The 19,531-nt window shown below is 40.5% G+C and overlaps 1 protein-coding gene across 1 annotated transcript; it reads left to right on the forward strand.

The window, feature by feature from the left end:
• The first annotated feature begins 994 nt into the window (after positions 1-994).
• On the forward strand, positions 995-18,345 carry uspl1 (ubiquitin specific peptidase like 1). The gene is made up of 9 exons (XM_050040364.1): positions 995-1,152; positions 3,731-3,876; positions 4,682-4,804; positions 4,916-5,882; positions 7,364-7,474; positions 9,463-9,592; positions 12,911-13,036; positions 13,785-13,945; positions 15,985-18,345. The coding sequence occupies exons 2-9, from the start codon at positions 3,751-3,753 to the stop codon at positions 17,808-17,810; spliced, it is 3,570 nt and encodes a 1,189-aa protein (XP_049896321.1). The 5' UTR covers positions 995-1,152; positions 3,731-3,750; the 3' UTR covers positions 17,811-18,345.
• The last annotated feature ends 1,186 nt before the right edge of the window (positions 18,346-19,531 follow it).

Below are 19,531 nucleotides of genomic sequence, written 5' to 3' on the forward strand. Positions count from 1 at the left end.
GAGGTGTGAGAATTGGGCTGTATTGTAGAACCAGAGTGGGGGACATATGTAACCCCCATCCCACCCCCATCTAACCAACTCCACCCTTCTCAAATAAAACAATAAATCAGCCTTATTTACAACACCAGAAGAGTAAACTACAGAGCAGATGAAGGAGGAATTTATTCAGGCTTATATATCAGAATAGAGGTATCTCAGGTGACTACTGCTGCAAGTAAGATGTATCTGAAAATATCTGAAAATAACATGAGGTTATCAGTTTCAGTTTTGACAGTCAATTAACAGTTTTGGAAGTGTGTGTATACATATATATATATATATATATATTTATGTATGTATATATTCCCTGGTGCTCCAATTACCACTGTTACTAATACTCCCCACATCATTTCATTTATTTATTTATGTATTTATTTATTCATTCATGGGGCCTTGTAACTTGTGGCGGGCAATTCCGTATTAATGTGGGGTAAATAAAGGATCATCTGATAACAGTGCTACTACCAATACTAATAATAATAATTTTAAGTATTTATCTAACCTTTATTTAATAATAATAATAATAATAATAATAATACATTGATTAATATTAATCATAAAGTTGGAAAGAATAAAAGTTGGATTAGCAAATGAACTTGTTACAGTTTAGACTACTTTCAAGCAGTTTATAATTCACTCCTGAAAACATGGCGTTCAATTTTTTATTTCCTTTCTAAAATGATGCCTTTGAAGACATTAAATAATAATTATTACTGAAGCCTGTCACAATTAAACAATAACGTTAATGATAATTAATACCGTGATTAAATGCAGCGTATATTTTATCACGTCCAAGTTTATGTTCTCGCACTGATTACTCTCCGTTTCATGGGCAGTGCCTACAGACAGTGCCAACGTGAACAACAGTGCACAGTCACTGCAGTTCACACACCTACCGAGCGGGGGCCAGCGGAACCTTTGTCCGTCAGAGGGGGGGGAAGACAAAGGCCGCTGCACGAGCGCCGGCGAGCGGAAGAAGAACGTTGGTAACACGAAACGGCGAATGGATTCACATGGAGCCACTCTGCAGAAAAGGAGTAACAAATACAGCTCTGTTGGATGGATTTCGACAGCCAGGATCATAATTTAAAATCTAATTTAAATTTAATGTCGGTACGTATACGTTTTTATTCACGAAAACAGAAAATAAGACTGTGTAGCGACTGAAATTAATACCCGGCGTTAGGCTAAAATGTTAGCATGCTAGCCGCCAGGTGCAGAAATCAGTTAGTACATGCAGGCTTTTTCATAGAGTTTATCTCAACAACGGGTTTACTGGTTTGAAAACAAATCATAATTGTCGTATTGTGTTAGCTAGCTAGTGGGAATAGGCGTTATGTGTCTCATAAATTAGATAAATAATTTAGTAGTAGTTTAAGTTATCCGATGTATTTGACATTGGAGATGCCTCTTCACTCTGTATTATCACCGTTAGACTTTGCTCTAACCATCCAGTGTCTCTCAGTGAATTCTTTTGGCTGATTTTAACACATGGTATTGTCTTTTTGCACTTTTTGGTGCTGTTTTAATAGTTAAATTCAGTGACTCCTCTCCGTCATTGGTGGCTGTCCTGGTGGTCCCACGTGTGTCAACTAACCTCTGCCTTTAGGCTACTTTTATGGACACAGATGAACTAGCATAAAGGCAAATGTTAAGGACAGGGAAACATCTTGGGTCCTAGTTTATTTCTTCTAATACCTTAGCAAAAAAGAAAAGGTTCTTGTAATAGAACACAAATAATCCTAAACTCCTAAACTTATATATATATTTATACAAAACGTATAGACAAATGTGAAGTGGGGGGTTAACAGTATTAATAAAATATTGAACCACAATATACAGCACTTCATATTATTACTAGTATTACAACCCCAATTCCATAAGAAGTTGGGACACTGTAAATTAAAGCAAAATGCAACGTTTTGTAAACTCTCAACATAAATTAAGTCCAAAGACCAGATATTTAATGTTCAAACAGATAAACTGTATTGTTTTTTGTAAATATACATATTTGCATGCAACATGTTCCAAAACAGTTGGGACATGGACATGTTTATCACTGTGTTACATCACCTTTTCTTTTTACAACACCCAATAAGCGTTTGGGAACTGAAGGCACTAATTGTTGAAGCTTTGAAGGTAAAATTCTTTCCCATTCTTACTTGATGTATGACCTCATTTGCTCAGCTGTCTGGAGTCTCTGTAGCTGTGTTTTGTGTTTCATAACGCGCCACACATTTTCACTGGGAGAAGATCTGGGCTGCAGGCAGGATTGTCTAGGACCTGCACACTTTCTCTGTATAAGCCACACTGTTAAAACATGTGCTGAATGTGACTTGGCATTGTCTTGCTGGAATTAAGCAGGGACGTCCCTGACTAGGCGTCTGGATGGCACTATGCTGCAAAACCTGTCTGTACTTTATAGCGTTCATAGTACCTTTAGTGATGTGCAGTTTACCAATGCCATGGGCACACATCCATGGCACTCCAACACAACCTTCACCATCACAGTTACTGGCTTTTGAACTTTGTGCTGGTAGCAGTCTGGATGGTCCTTTTCCTCTTTAGCCTTGTAAGCACGTTGTCCATTGTTTGCAGAAACAATTTGAATTGTGTATACGTCAAAACACAGCACACTTTTCCACTTTGTGTCTCTCCATCTCAGATGAGCTCAGGCTCAGAGAAGTCTGTGGTATTTCTGGATGTTGTTGATATATGGCTTTCACTTTGCATGGTAGAGACTTAAATTTAAAGATGCAGCAACCAACTGTGTTTACTGACAATGGTTCTCTGAAGTGTTCCCAAGCTCATGTAGAAATGTTCTTTATACAATCAAATTGGTTTTTACAGCAGTGCTGCTTTTGTGGTCAAAGGTCACAGGCATTCAGTGTTGGTTTTTGGTCCTGCTCCTTGCATGCAGAGATTTCTCAAGATTCTTTTGAGTCTTTTGATGATATTATGGCTTACAGATGAATAATCCCTAAATTCTTTGCAAATGTGTATTGTGAAATGTTATTATTAAACTGTTGGAGTGTTTGTCCACACAGTTTTTCACAAAGTGGTGAGCCTCATGCCATCCTTGCTTGTGAATGAGCTTTTTAAGGGTGCCCCTTTCATATCCAGTAATGATACTATCACCTGTTACCAATCAATCTGTTTACCTAAGGAATATTCCATGTGTTTTGTGAGCACAGTTTGAACGTTAAATATCTTGTCTTCGTACTGAATTCCATTGAAAACAGGTGGAAAAAGATTTGCAAATCATCACATTCTGTTTTTATTTACCTCGCCTGTTTACCTCAGCGTCCCAACTTTGTGAAATCAGGGTTGTTTACGACGAAATTCAAATAACAAGCTATTTTCCAAATAAACTTATACCAATTTGCTGAAATGAATACCTGACAGATTAAGGTACTTTATTACATGGATGCTAAATCCTATAAATCCAGTATTGCCATACATTTTTTTGCTCATCGATGTGTAGCGTTGCCTTCAATATAGCTAGAGTTAAGACAGTGTAAGTTATCACTGTGTAAACAACATACTAAAATCTTGGTTGATAAATTCCTATTATCTGATGGTATGTATAATCATATAGTCCTATTCTAAAATGGCGTGCATTTCCATGTAGTTCAATAACTTGTAGGCATCGAGTAACATGTCCTATGTGGTGCTGTATTGTTCTCCACAGGTGAACCACGTTGCAGCGACATGGTAATATTTTTTGAATGGTACCGGACAGCTATGGAACAGAAGAGCAGCAGCGGTTTGCCAATGACTGGTGAAGACACTGGTTTGGGTGCTTTGGCCTCGCCACTGGTGGGGTATTTGGGAAAAGTCAGTAGAGCTCTTGTTCTCCTCTAACTGTTGTCACTTGCGCAAAGCTGAATTGAAATTGAAAAATACTGTGACTGGGCAGTACCAATCCAAATTTAACAAAAGAAAACAAAACACAAATGGAAATCTTTTAAAGTAAAAGGCGAAAGTTTTGGTTTGGTTCGAATCATGGGCTGATGTGTGGAATTAAAGATTTTGTATGTATATTATACATGTTATATGAGAAACTGTGTACTACATAGAATAAGATTTTCTTAAAACAGTGTATCTATTTGAAATGAATAAATGGTTTACTATACTTTTATATGTACTTTACACCTAATTATATTGATAAAATTTTACTTTACATGTACAGTTCAGCCACACTAAACTGTCATTCACACTGTTTTTGATTAGCACTGCATACTCTTACTTGTATGCTCCACTTCTGCAAGATAAATCAAGCAAACCCCTCCCAATTTTCATTTATTACTCTAATGCATGTTTACAGATTGTGTGTTAAAATGTGATTGGAAGAATATGATAATGAATGTTGAATGCTGTGGATATTGGTGAGAAATGAAAGAGATGCTGAAACTTTGCAGTGAAGTTGGTAGGAAAAAATCTAATTTATCTGATGAAAATATATGCAGGCAAAAATGTAATGTACATGACGTTTTGTCCATCTTTGCATGTTCTTTAGAATTGTTTGATAACTGGGGGTTAAACATGAAATAGTGAAACAACCCGTCCTTTTTTTGGTAGAGGTCTGTGCTCTTTATTAATGCCAAGTTTCTGTGATCTTAATGGGTTTTTTTTTTTAAAGGTTCAGGAAAGAGCTGCTTCCCTGGAGTATTGTCCCTGGTGTACTTCAAAGGGTTTGACCTATGCTCTGCGCTCTTACCGCATCAACCTCCAGGAGTCCATCACCCTCTGCACAAACCCACAGGTAAGTCCCAGTGCTGCTGTCACACACGCACACATATTCGGCTGAACAACCATGTTTTATGCCTTTTCTGCTAGCTGCCATGTTAACCTTTCTGTATCCATTCCCACACAGTGCCTTTTCCCTCTGGTCAGCCGGTCTTTGGAGGATATTTTGGCTAGCTTGGATCCTGTGGAGCCCACTGTTGGGAAGAAAAGAAAACATGCCTTGGCACTGGAAGAGGAAGACTTGATTACACCGGTATTCAAACGCCCCGCACACAAACGCCTGCAGTCATGTGAACTTGACGGTCTTGGTTCACAAAGTAATACGGACACATTAATCGGCCAAGCAGAGCACGGTGCTGTAAACGTCAGTAATGGCCAACTTGCAGCACTCAAGGCAGATGATGAAAAGGTAAATGGATACGCAGAGGCAACAGGACAGGAGTCACTACAAGATGAGGATGATGTTCTGGACAAGGAGTTAGAGAATGCCTCTTGTACAAATGGTTTTGCTCCTCCTACATGCTTGACACCACTTGGGCCCCTGCAGTGCTCACCAGAAGCCTTGCTGACTGCGGATGGGGATGAACCTGTGCTCTCTCCTCTCCAGGGTGCTCCTGGTACATTAAAGGCAGAGGATGACTTCAGGAATCTGAAAAGTCATCCCGAGGTGCTGAGCAGATGCTGCAGTTTGGACCCCAATCATTCCTTTCCCACAAATGAGGACATTTATTCAACTGCAGTTAATACTCCATCACCTCAGCGCAATCAGCAGACAGCAAGGCCGGAACACAAATCACTGACTGCAGACATCACTGCGTCTAAGGACACGGGAGTCATTAAGTCAGAAACTGAGGATTTGTCCTCTACCACGATAACAGAGTCAGAGAAGCTCGTGTCTGTTCCGAGTCAGCTTTTCTGGAGGAACAGCGACAACCTGTGTTGGCTGGACTCACTGCTTGTTGCTCTGGTGAACTGTAAGAGCTTGAGAAAGTGTAAACCTAAAGATGAGCCTCAGCGGCCATCTGTCTGGCAGCTGCTGAGAGGATATGAGGACGTTTGTGCTGCCATCCAGGTCCATCAGCAGACTGGCAAAGGTAAGTCAACAGATAATCAACAGTTTGCCCTGTGAGTGTATTGTAATCACACTACTTTTATATTGTGGTATTTCATCTACAACTAACCTTTAATGGTCCGATTGTAAAAATACACTAATCCTAAACCACTGATGTCACTTAAACAGCTGAGTCACCTATAATTTCCCTTTTCAGTAACTCTAGTCAGGGCTTGAAATACTTTCATGGGTACATATGTCATGCACTGGTGCATGTTACTTTTGAAATTACTTGCACCAAAATGTTTTACCTGCATCATTTTTTTTAATGCACCGACATCATGTAGAAAAGAAGAAGCACTAGAATCCCATATGGAGAGGTGTCTCCTGTGAGTCCTGTGTAGTGATACATTTTGATATTAAACATTAACATTAACAGGAATTACAATTCAAGTGCAGACCTTGTAAATGCAGAAACAAATTGGTCAAACACGTAACTAAAATTCCAGTATAAAACAACTGAATTAAATAGATCGGCCCCGTCGTTGAATCCCTATCTTGTACTGTAATACACTGATGATCCCTAAGTCGGCCCCCGGCAGTTAAACGGAGGGCTGGGAAGCGGGCACAGTGTCCTCCTACTGTCAGCATTGGGTGAAACTGATAAGAAGACGCTCCTGGGTCCGGAGTGAATGTGTGTCGAAAATCCAATTTAAAACTAACTTCACTGTGGCGCGGTGGCTGCAACTGGCTTGACAACAGTTATTTACAGTGCTGCTGTTGCGCTGTGCTGCTCCGTCTTGTCTTCTGTGCGCTGTCAGTGTCCTCTCTTTGTGCCGCAACCTTATTGGTTCTAAAAAAAAATTTCCATTGTGTGAGAAAATAGATGTGTGCCATGAGAACTGCAAGAATCTCACTATCAATGCATGAGAGTTGGCAGTCTTGTAGTCACAACACATTTTCTGGACCAAGTTACGTGCACTGGTGCATGTTGAGCTGAGAAATGAGTGCACGGCTCAGATTTTACGTGCACTACCATGCATATGCACTTGGTATTTTTAGCCCTGCCAGTGGCAAGTAGTCTTGCAGATTGTTTTGGTTTGAGTTTTCCAGGTTATAATATATCCGTCTCTGAGTTTCCTTCTGCGTCCTCAGTCGGTGGGGTTGTTTTTGCTGAAACAAAACATTGAACATGAAATATTACAGCAGTTTGACATGTCTCTGTTTATTTGGATGGTGGCAGAGGTGGAGACATCAAAATCTGGGCGCATTAAACTGAAACAGTCTGCATTGCTACATACCATGAGGGTTCAGTGAGAAAATGTTTTTGTGTGTGATTTGGGTGGCGGACCCTGACATGTTTGCATGAAATGGAAGTTATTTCAGACTCATACAGATCACTGTAAATATTTTTGCTGCCATCAATGAAAATATGCAAATCCCATTCACGATAAAGGTTAATTTACTTGTTAATAGGTTTTAATAATATATTGAAATGCCTTTATGTGTGTTGTTTGTGTCCAGATGGTGTTGTGAGGGTGCCAAATCATGTGCTCCAAAAAGCCAATGCAGATCTACAGAACCTCAGGATGTCAATCTTCAAACTACTTCAGCCCAAGCTGCATTGCCAACTGGGTAAGCTCAGTCACTGAGGACACACCAGTGTTTCCCAAAGAACTGCATTTAGTATTGTTGGTCACTTGGGGTAAGGCGGACTTTCAGTTGGCTAAAACAGCTCAAATTCAGCCAGTGTAAACCCCAGCTCCAGGGGTGTGGCCCCCACGATTCCCTGATCAGCAAACTTTCTGTTGCTGTCGTTAAACAGATTAATGAATTGGAGTTGCTACAGCCGCTAACTGAGAGTCAGTCACCGGCACTGCCACCCTCTCTCCTTCCTGCAAAGTAGTCTCCTAGTGGCGGGAAATGGTGCAGTGGGACCGCTGGCTACACTAGTTAATTCTGTTCTCATTTGTGGTCTGATGAATAGAAATCGAAAGAGCGGGGCAAGGAGGGGCTGAGCGTATCAATGTGCAGATTGTAGCTCTATAATGAAATAAGATTTTACCCATTTTAGATAGCAAAAAAAAAAGAAAGTCAATATGTGGCGGTGAATGTTAATATTGTGGCAGGCCGCCATAAATAAATCAATATATGGGAAACCTTGCATCAGCCAAGCTGAAATGAGTTCAGTGTGAAAAAGTGATGATTTTGGACATTCTTAGTGTCTGTCTCCATGATGCCTAGATGCTGGTCTCGACTTTTAAACTGTTAGTGCAGGTTTTCACAGTCATCATGTGACCCTGTGTGGTTTCAGTGTTCTTACCAATTCAGGCCAGTGACAGCCAAAAAGTGGTGTGACCAAATCTGTGTGTTTGTTGTAGCTGATGATACTACCACCCAGAAATCAATTAAGAAATGTATTCTGAAAGGCTATGTGTCATACCTGAGATTTATTCACAGTGTGCACTCGTCATAATAAAAATAAATTTTTATTACTTGCCGTGAGAAAGGCAAGAGAAGAAATTTAAGTTGTTGAGCGCTGCTGCATTGTTCTTCTCTTGCACAAAGTGGCAGATTAGTAATTTCTCAGTCAACTGTTCTCCCCACATGAGTATACACTGGTGAAACTGCAAAGAGGTTAATATTGAAATTAGATCAGAGGTTGGCTTAGGGTAATTTTTGGACTCCGTTTCATGAATCTGTAGTTTCACTTTCAGGGGTGGAAGAGGTAAGACCAGACTGTCCCACACAGCTGTGGAAAAGTTTATAGACATTTATAGACACAACAAAAAGTTAATAAATATCAAGAAATAAAGTTTTTCTTTGGACTGTGTTTCTGGAGCCACCAGCACTGATAGGAAACCAGTGCTAGATCAACTATATGCAAATTATGCCAAGCGACTGAGAGCAAGGGAGAGATGTCTGAGCGAATGTTTTTCAAACTCAGCAACACAGTGCTCCCAGGGCCCCTCAAGCCTTCTGTTCATGAATATTAGATGTCACATTGCCTAATGCCACTTTTTTGCCAAACAGATTGCAGTGACAAAAAGAAGTATATAAAGGAGTCCGTCTTGTTTTGGCAAGTTGATTCTGCTAAATGTAATCACATAGCTTTGGCACAGCGTCAAACGCTCTATGTTAGATTTTCAAACGGCTAAATTGCTTAATTACCATCAGTGTTTTAGTTTTTCCCACCTTGATGTATTGTGCTTCAGATATTTGGCACGGGGCCCTGTTTAGAATCCAAGGCAAAAGTTAATTTTGCGATTTCAAAGCGACCATTATCACCTGATAACACAAAGTGACAAGTTCAGACACGCAAACCTTGGATTTTGCTCGGCTTTATATTAAAGTGGGAAAACTTGCTTACTGGCTGTCACTCTTTGCATTCTGAAAATACAAAGGGTTGGGGGGGGGTGCACATAAATAGTTTAGATACAGGCAGAAGAGAGACACTATTCATTTTCAGGCATGCGGCCACATGTGGTCACCAACGTTTTGCCCATATCTCACCCACAGAGGAAGTTCTTTAAAATCACCTGGAAGTGGAGAGTGAACTGCAGCTTCTGTTAGCACTGCCGCCCATAACGATGCTCTAACTTCTGCACGTTTGTACTTTTCAGGTCAGATGGAAACTCCTGTATTTGCCATGCCGCTTCTGCTAAAGATGGACTCTTGGGTGGAGCCTCTCTTCCAGTCAACCTTTTCATGGGAGTTCAACTGCAGCGGATGCAAAACCACCACGAAAGAAAGGTAGATGATGAAATACATGATAAATATAATAGATTTTACTTGATTGACTGGAGCGTTTTGTCTTTTTTAAACTTGCTTCAGAGATTGAAAGCACGGAGAAAGTAATTTCGTTGAAAGTAATCATGCTGGGATTTGATTCATCGCTCACCATAGCAGTTGGATTAGGGCCCACTCTGCCTCTGGTTTGTTTTGGAGAGGGAATATATGTAGATTAATGAATCACTGAAGACAAGTTGGTATACATTCCTTGTAATAAGTGGCTTTTTTCTTTAATCTCTTTACACATAGGCTCATTTATCCACAAGGGATTGTCATTAGTGGGCTGAACTTAAGTGCTTGCTGAAATCTCTCAGTTTATTAACTTTTGGTTACTAGCAACAGTTTTAAAGGGAAAAAATGTGTCCAGGAAAGCTATGTGAAACCAGTACAGAACAGGGGTCTATTCCAGACCACAGGTTTACCAAACCCTGAGTCTAACCCTAACGTTGATGAATGCCAAAACGGAAAGTTTTCAGTTCCAGCTCATCAGAATTAGTTTAACCAACTCTGAGTATGTTGGAATTTTAAAAAATGAAGCCCCGCTACTACGATTCACCATGGCAACAGGTAGATAAAGGCAGAACCTCCATTTGAATCCAATGGATGCATAAATAATGCGTGTATATGCGGACTGTGCAGATTTATCTTTAGAAAAAAAACAGCCGGAGTCAGAGCGGGGGAAAGTGTCAACAAGTCAATCAATTAATCAGTCAGTTTTATTTATAAAGCCCAATATCACAAATCACAATTTGCCTCACAGGGCTTTACAGCATACGACATCCCTCTGTCCTTTGAACCCTCACAGCGGATAAGGAAAAACTCCCCAAAAAAAACCCTATAACGGGAGGGGAAAAATGCTAGAAACCTCAGGAAGAGCAACTGAGGAGGGATCCCTCTTCCAGAACGGACAGACGTGCAATAGATGTCGTACAGAACAGATCAACATAATAAATTTACAAAATTAATAAATTAAGTCCAACAATAAAGTTTTATTCAGGGTTGTCCTCTATCATCTATTAGGCCTAATGAAATGTAAGTCTGACAAAAGATTAATTAAAGTGAATTCTGACTGTGTACCAGGCTGTAACTTACATTATATTTTAGATTATTTCTTCATCTTTAATCTGATGAGAATAAAACATGGCCAGCAACTGAGGATGAAAAATGGTTAAAAACAATGTATAGCTCAACAAATAGAGACATGACTGTACACTCACAATCTGATCCACTAATAATGTGGTTGGTGATTTACACTTACAACTGATGTTAAAATCCAATAGATTAAAAAAAAAATTCCCATATGTTTTGGATTTTGGTTCAACAGTGTTCAGTAGCTTTATTTTAGCTACTTCAATAAATGTAGCAAATTTAAACATTGTCAGTGAAATACTGATAAAAAACATTCAGACTATGTACAGCCTATTTAAAACTGTATTCTGCAGCTGCATCATGATCCCTTTAACTCTGAAACATTAATGTATAATTTCCAATTTTATAGGAATTATTTTCCACTGGTGCAACAAATCACATCATGAGTGATATAGATAATTATTCATTGATCCTACTTTTCTAAAGCTTCATATTGACTTCAACAACTTAACCCTAGATTACACATTGTGTGCACTAAACAGTTTACTGGTGCTGCTCTACTGACAGCTGTCTGCAGTTTTATGAAAAAGGACATGCAGAGGTTTGACTCTGAGCTGAGGGCGACTTGATGGTGCGTAATATTTAAATGAGTGTGCGAAAACCACTGTTCAAAGAAAGGTCTGACAGTGCATAGGAGCAGTAACTTTAGATCGTCCTGAGTAACAAACTAATATCCAACCAGGATTTTGATTCTGACACACAGTAAACCTCTGCTAAATAATGCCCTTTGATACACAGTGAAGCAATAAAGAAATAAAACGGCGGGTCTGGCTCTGTCAGAAGGAGGAGACGGAGAGAAACTCAGGGTTTGGTGTAGAAAACCTGTCAGGGAGTAGGTTAGGTCCACAGAGTCACTTACCACAGTGAATGACCCTCTTTCTGAACAGAAAACCCAGAGTTAACCTTATGTCAGGGTTAATTTGCACTGATTTTTTTTTACCAAACCTGCTTTCTGGAATACACCCCAGTGCATGGTCATGACTTAATGCAACAAGTCAACTGTGATTCTGTGTCTGTGCAAACTTAACCCCTTCAGTTGTGGTAAAATATTTTGGGAGAATCAAGTGTAGGGGCTGCAACTAACAGTTTTTTAAATTAATTATTCTGTCAATTACCTTTTTTCATTACGTCCAAAAAATTGCCAGACAACAGTGGGAAAATGCCCATCACAGTTTTACAGAGCCCAAAGTGAATTAATTTTCTCTTGAATCAATCAAAATGACTGCATTATTTTTTGTCTGCTGACTAAATGATTAAGGCACTAAACAGTTCAGCAGTAATCTGGTGGATGGCTCTGATGGATTGTTTACAGTGGTACATTGTTAGTCTTCATTAATCTTCTGTTTATGAGAAACTCTTGACGACACCAGAGCTCTGATTCTTTGCCCGACCCAAAGGTTTGGCCAGGGTCAAACTGGGCTGGGCTGTAATTTCACATAAATGCCCCCCATCTTTTTTTTTTTTTTTAAAGATATTTTTTGGCCATTTTGCCTTTATTGGACAGGTAAGTGTGAAAGGGGGAGAGAGAGAGGGGGGATGACATGCAGCAAAGGGCCACAGGCTGGATTCGAACCCAGGCCGCTGCGGCAATAGCCTTGTACATGGGGCGCCTGCTCCACCACTAAGCCACCGACGCCCCATAAATGCCCCCCATCTTGAATTGAATCGTGTCCTTGCCAGTTTAGCTTTTTGTGTTTGTTTGCTTCTCAATGAAACTGGCAGTTCTCGTGCTAAAGACAGGTGAAGTGATGGAGTAAAGGACTAATATAGGCCTAGTTGAGAACCAGGGGAGAGAAAGAGCGTATATACGTAAGAGAGAGACGGAAAGAAGACAGAGAGAGGGGCTGTAAGGCAACTTGGTTGGTTGGTAGTGTTTCCATCTGCCTCCCCAGCAGTGGCCAGTTGATTTAAGCTAATAATTGCCCCGCCTATTAACAGAAGTTTTACGGTAAATCAAAAGGTGGTACAAGTTCAGCTAGTGGTCATTGTATATATACAAGATACAACAACTAATATTCAGTGTTGACATGTGAACACCACGTTGTAATGAAAATGTAATTGTCCTGTTATACCCACTCCTCTTTTGTGCAAGTGTATAAATCCTAATTGTATTTCATGCTGTGCTTTCAGGGTTATGAACACTCTCCCCACCTTCACAAAAGTTTTGCCTGACTGGAGTCCACTTGATGCAGTCCACTTGGCCCCGTGCAATGTGTGCTGCAAGCAGAATCAGAGGAGGACTATGATGCTGGAGAAGTAAGAAATAAACTGTTACTGCATCTTCCTTTTGGTCTTAAAAATGTTGTATTATAACAAAGGTTTTACAATCACTAGCTCTTTTGGAATTAATAATTTGATTGGTGTATGTGTGTAAGCAAACTGCACAATTGGAAATTAAGACCATTGTATTTCAGTGGTGTGATTTTAATTTCAAATTTGCATTTGCAAAGTAATTATATCCACTGTTAGAAAGTGATTATCCTGCAGTTGTAAAAGCACAGAGGGTTAATTGATTACTGTGTCAACAAAGGATGTCCTTTTGACAAACAATGTTTGTTCAAATGATTAATTATTATGAAGGAGCTAAATGGCTATCTCATATTCTCCAGATTATCTCCAACAAATTCAGTTGTATGAGGGAAAAAAATACAAAGATTTATTGCAGGGTCCAGCAGAAATGTGCAGGTTATCAGAATAACAAAAAAACCTCTGTGTTGTACGTGGACCTCCACATCTACAGCTAGTTATCTTTAATTGTCTCCCTACAGCACCCTAAGGTTACTGTCAGTGATTCTCAGGGCACATAAAATTAACCAGGTAATTCTAACTCAGCACTCTGCAATCAAATATTTAAAGTACCCATCTTATAATAGAAAATATACTCTAATGATAACATGTCTGTGTGTTAGCAGAAGTAAGCACGACATGTTGTTTTAATAAAGTCCCTCCTAGGCATTAACTTTTCCATCAGTCTAACCAGACTTGTGCTTTGTGTTTTGTTTAGTGTGCCTCCGGTGTTTGAGCTGCACTTTGTAGAGGGGCTTCCACACAACGATGTCAGAACCTACACCTTCACCTTCAAGGGGAAACGCTACTCAGTCACCACTGTCATACAGTACAACCAACAACTCAAGCACTTTGTCACCTGGATTTGTAATCCTGATGGTAAGTAATCCGTTATTACATACAGTGTATACACTCACCTCTAGGGCTGGGTGTCGATGCTCAATACCTTCAAAACAACTTCTGTCAAACGATACCTGGTTTCAGTCCTTTTTGTAACCTGATCTAGAAAAACAACTCTTCATGTGGTATTGCTTGCAGCCAATCACTGCAAGCACTCTTCAGTTTAACGTGACGTGTGATCGGCCCACAACCACAGCAGCTACAGCCCATACAGTCTGGTGTGGAGAGGTCGAGAAAGGTGTGTTTGATAGAGTTGGCGATTCAGCATGGTGAGATGCCACCAGATGAGTTGTGGCATTTTGGTCAGCTGAGTGCTTCAATTCACATGATGAATATCGAATGAAATAGGAAAAAAGGTGTCAAATGAAGTTCTCTATCGGTATCAGTACTGTCATTATCTCTACGACCATAAGCCTGTAGGGGATCATGCGTTTGATTCTGTGTGTGCTTCTGCTAGTGTGTGTATCTGTCTGTCGGCAGCTAATCTTGCAAACTACCGGACCAATCAGCCTCATATTTTGTGTGTACATTTATGTATGGTTAAGCGTCTCACATCGTTGCCAGGAGTCACAGTTGTTGATAAACCTGTTTTTTTGAGTGTTTTATACCGTCATTGATTCCCGACTCCTCACTCTTCCTAACCGACTAGAAGGGGCTGCAGGTTTTCTAGAAATAATCTCAGCTAAAAACAACAGTCCTTACCATCTGTTACAGGCCACATTTTGGCCTTCAGCATGGCTCGAAAACTGTCATTCATCGAAAAGTTTGGTCTCATTTTGAACCGGAGCATCTGCAGATTATTTTCATACTCGATATGTTACGACCCAGAAAAGTTAGGCACATTACAAGATGAAATAGTCTCCTTTATGTTACCTTCGCTTCCATCTTGACTGTAAGGAAGCCAGGAGGGACAGTTCCTTCAGGCGCAGCTGTTAGGAGGTTTTGTTCTATCTTCCCGTGCAGCATCATACCACACCGGGAGTGTTTCAGAAGCATTGTACATTGATTTTGTAGGCTTGGCAGATTTTGTTGATTTGGTCATTTTTCCTTGATATTTGTGCTTCTACCATTAATAAGTAAGTAGGTTATGTAGTTAAATGTTGTTGTGTGACACAGATCAAAGATCTCCGACTATATTTTAGTTATATTTTGTCCTCATAATCATATTCTATCGACACTTCACTTCCTGTACGATGGAAAACTCAATCTGCTCTGTGCAATACGCCTGTTTTTTGTTTTTTTTTGTCAAAAATAGATGAAGTGTGTATTTTTATTAGGTTTTGCAATGTGCTGCACCGTGTCTGCTGAAATTACATTAATTGTGTAGAGTGGCCACAATCAGCTCCGTGGAGATCTGCACTCTACTGAGTGTACTTTTTATAGTTGGTACTAGTATTGTATTTTTTTAAATGAAACCCAGTCCTACTCACCGGCCACGTCATTATGACATGACAAAATGTAGGTAGATCAATAAGATTGCATTTTTATTTTTAGAATATGTTTAATTACTAAACCATCCTGAGAGGATGTCTTTGTTACAGTATTTTTTCCATGAATCACTGAACTGAATCAGAACTTGTTTGTTTTTGTTTTTTAGCCTCTCTTTATCAATCTGTAAGATGCTTTATCCTTGATGTGAAACCATAAACACTTGAACTCAGAGCTGAGTCACTGGATGTTGATATTTTTCTTCCTCTCTGTTGTAGTTTGCAAACAGCACATTCTGCTGGTCAGTTCATGCAATGTTAAACTGCAGGAGACTCCAGACATTTAGGATTGTTTTAGTCATTCACAAATCGTTTCTTCTTGTCGGTTAAGGGTTTTACCCATTTTTAATTATTCTTTGGACATCTTATCTGTTCAATTAATAGTCTGCATTTTGTTTTGCAATTTGTATGTTCTTTATTGTGTACTGCTGCTGTTTTTGCTCCTGTAAAAGGAATTGTTTGTCATGGTGAGGCATTTTTGTGCTGTTTTTTTGTTCTCTAAACATGTGATGTCATACCTGTTTCTTGCAGGATCATGGCTGGAATATGACGACTTGAAACATCCAGACTGTCAGACCCATCAGAAGCTCCCGGTCCCTGCTCAGGAGATACATGTCGTCTTCTGGGAGGTGGAGGAATATAAAGAGCCTCGTGCCTGTTCTCCCTCCAGCACATTTGCTGAAGCTCCCACATCCAAAAATGAAACAAACCCCAGTCTGGGTAATGAAGGCTTAACAGCAGATGAACTGTTGGATCACACCTCAGATCACTGTCTACTCATGTCTCACAATGACACCGACATCATCTGTGCACTTTCACCATCTGAAGACAACATGGACACAACTGTCAGAGCAGCTGTTGACACATCGATAGGCTCCACAACGCTGCTCGACACCTTCGAGGGCCTTTCCCATGATGACATCATCACACTCACACTGGTGGAAATAAATCCCGATTCAGAGATGCAGCCTTTAAATGAAAAAGAACAAACTGAGGATTTGAGTGTTCCCAACGAGAATGAAATGACTGACTCTACACCAGATAGCTCCTCCGCTGTAATAGGGAGTGAAATGTCTCACTGCCCTGTTGATGAGCTCCCCTCCACCTCCTCTTTATCAGATTCTGGGGATGGCTCGTCCAGTGATCCTACGTTTGTGCCTGGTGGCACGAGGGGACAAAGGAAGGGAAGACGAGCTGGCAGAGGCAAAACAGTCAGCAGACAAACGGGTAAAAGGAAAGCAGCGCCAAAAGCAGCAGCAGCACATATTTCACCACCTGCATCTTCAGAGCCCTCCAAAGCAGTCGGTAGTGAAACTGAAACTGCTGCTGCTACTGCTGCTGAGGATAACCCACCGCCTGTTGAAACTACACAGCAAGTATCCCCCGTCTCCTCCACAGATACCTCACCCGTCGCCACTGCTCAGAAAACTCTCACAATGCCCTATCAGAAATCAAGCTGGTCCTTCCTGCTCAGCAAACACCCACTAAACCCACTTCACAAGTCGATTGCTAAACTTGCCACCACCGACACACCTACCTCTGCCACCACAGTAAAGCCCACGCCTCCCACTCACTCTACGCCCAACCCCGTGAGAAGACAGCAGACATCTGCAGGACTCTTCCCTAAACCAAAACTCAGGACAGAGGAGGACGGAGGTCTCCCGCTTAAAGCTGCAGAAATGTACAGAGGATTCGGTACAAAGAGCTCAAACACCCCGAGTCCGCTCCCATCTCCTTCACTTCTCAATGGCAGATCAAAGCTGGTTCAGCCCTCACCTTCTAACCACCATAAACCCCTCACAAACACTACAGTGGTGCCTGGTACACCGCTTCCTGTGCCTGGAGCGAAGTGGCTACCTGAAATATCCTCCTCAAAGAAACACCGCAGCCACTCCTCAAAGATTCCTCCAGGTCTCAGCGAAACAGAAGTCCTCAGGTACAAGCTGATGAAGAAACTGAGGGCAAAGAAGAAGAAGCTCGCTGAGCTCAATCAAATGTTGGGTCATCAGGGGGGAGCCCATCTCCGACCGGACAGCACCGCCCTGGGCTCCCCTAACTCCGTCACCTCCAGCACTTACGATAGCTCTGTCTGCGATGACATCCTCTCGGACCTGCTCTCTCCGGCAACGACGGCCAGCAACCTTTCACCAGACAGCACAGGCTTCCTTGAGATGATCGCCAATGGGCAAGATGGAGCAGAGCAGTTGGACTGTGGAGTCAGTGCAGTTGGTGCAGTGTCACAGACGAATGTGCACAACACTGAAAACTTCCTGGAGGAGTATCTCTCGCAGGCTGTGGCGCAGAGACCGACGGAGATGGAGACAGAGGCACTCAGTGCACTTGAACTTTTCATGTGAGCTGTGGGGGGGGGGGGGGTGCGCAATCTCCAATCACAAATATCATGAACCATACCTTCTATGAGTTAGAATCATGACAGAAATTATATGAAATTGACTGTACACCTCATCTGTCACTCAGACATGTCCTGAGCAGCCTTTCCCACATGAAGATATAGTTTATGGTTATTGAATCTCTGTGTAGCTGTTACTAATTTCGATGAATTAATGAAGGTTATATGATTGTTTAGTATTATTTATGTGGAACATTTGGAAACCCTAAAATTCTTTTGTGTAAGTTTGGCACTTAGTTGTGTATATTTTGTATGTAAATGGGCTGTATGTTTACAGCCAGCGCTGTTTGTTTGCTCTGTTTTGTTGTTTTGAAAAACTACTTGAACATTCTCATGGAATCTAATTTTTTAAAATGTCATTTAATAAATACTTTAGGTGACTCTAGTGTCTGTTGCACAAATTGTAGAAAATGTGTGCAGTTTTGTTTCAGCTTTCTCAGTGAGAGAATAAAATATTTATATTTTCTGTTTTTCGAAAGTCACGTTTGAAGTCGTTCAAAGACCAAGTTATTTGTGAGTTGAAGTTTTGCACATATTACAGATCACTAAAAGTCTAAGTACTGATTAGCCTGTTAATGTACTGTAAGTGAAAGATGAATAATCTTGTGAATGTTTTAAAGTATGAGGAATATTAACAAAATTCAGCATAATTTAGGGTACATTTAATCAGACATCAAACATGCATTGGTTCCCAACTGGTCAAGCCAAATATCTCCTTCATCATTAGTTCAAGGTCCATACAGTTTAATACATTTAGCGTCCTGCTGGTGTTTGGCCAAGTCATCGAGCTAGTTTGCTGCCTTCATAAGTAGCTGTTTATTAGTCACTCACTCTACAGCAGGAAACAGCACTTCAAAATAAAAGCTCTGTGTCAGAAATTCACTGTACTTAAAAATGAAGTGTTTTTTTTTTACAAACTTGACATGTTTCAGAGTCCATTCAGAATGTACCGCGACCCACATTTGGTCTACGACCCACCAGTTGGGAATCACTGCTCTAATGTGTTGACATCTGTGACAACAGGAGAAAGATATTGAAAAGTGTGGATAAAAATTCAGATGATTGACTGTCAGACCCTTAATTAAATTAAAAAAACGTTATTTCTGTGGTTAAAATGAAAGTTGAAAACAAAATGCAACGTAGAAGACACAAATTAAAACCAGCAAATCTTTTAAAGTGGCTTTGAATACCTTGCAAAATTACAACCTAGAACAAATAAATAATAGAAATCTACCTTTTAATGGCTGGAAGGCAAACAAAATGTCTCCCATTTAGGACCTGTAAGCAATTACTTTTAAAGTAATAAATACAGCCTTGGTGTAATTTTCAGGTGTTAATTCGTCACAGCCATGTAAACAAACATTAAATGAGACATGGGCAGTCTATTAATAAACAAGCTGCATTTAGTCCTCCTTACAGTGCACCTGCTGAGTAATCTTACAGTAGACTCACAAGTCAGTCTTTAGACGCTTATCAGAAGCCGGAGATCTCTGATTGTCTGGTGGCAAGACTAATCTTACAGTAGTTTGCTTAACCAAAATAGCACCCAGTATTAGTCCATGATGCTTACATAAGCAACAGATACTGAGATCTACACAGGTGCCAACAAGCCACCTTAACTACCTCTGTGTGATAGTGATAACCACAAGCTTTGTTATATCAAGCTAG

The sequence above is a fragment of the Epinephelus moara genome, chromosome 3 (genome assembly GCF_006386435.1).
Source record: "Epinephelus moara isolate mb chromosome 3, YSFRI_EMoa_1.0, whole genome shotgun sequence".
Classification (NCBI taxonomy): Eukaryota; Metazoa; Chordata; class Actinopteri; order Perciformes; family Serranidae; genus Epinephelus; species Epinephelus moara.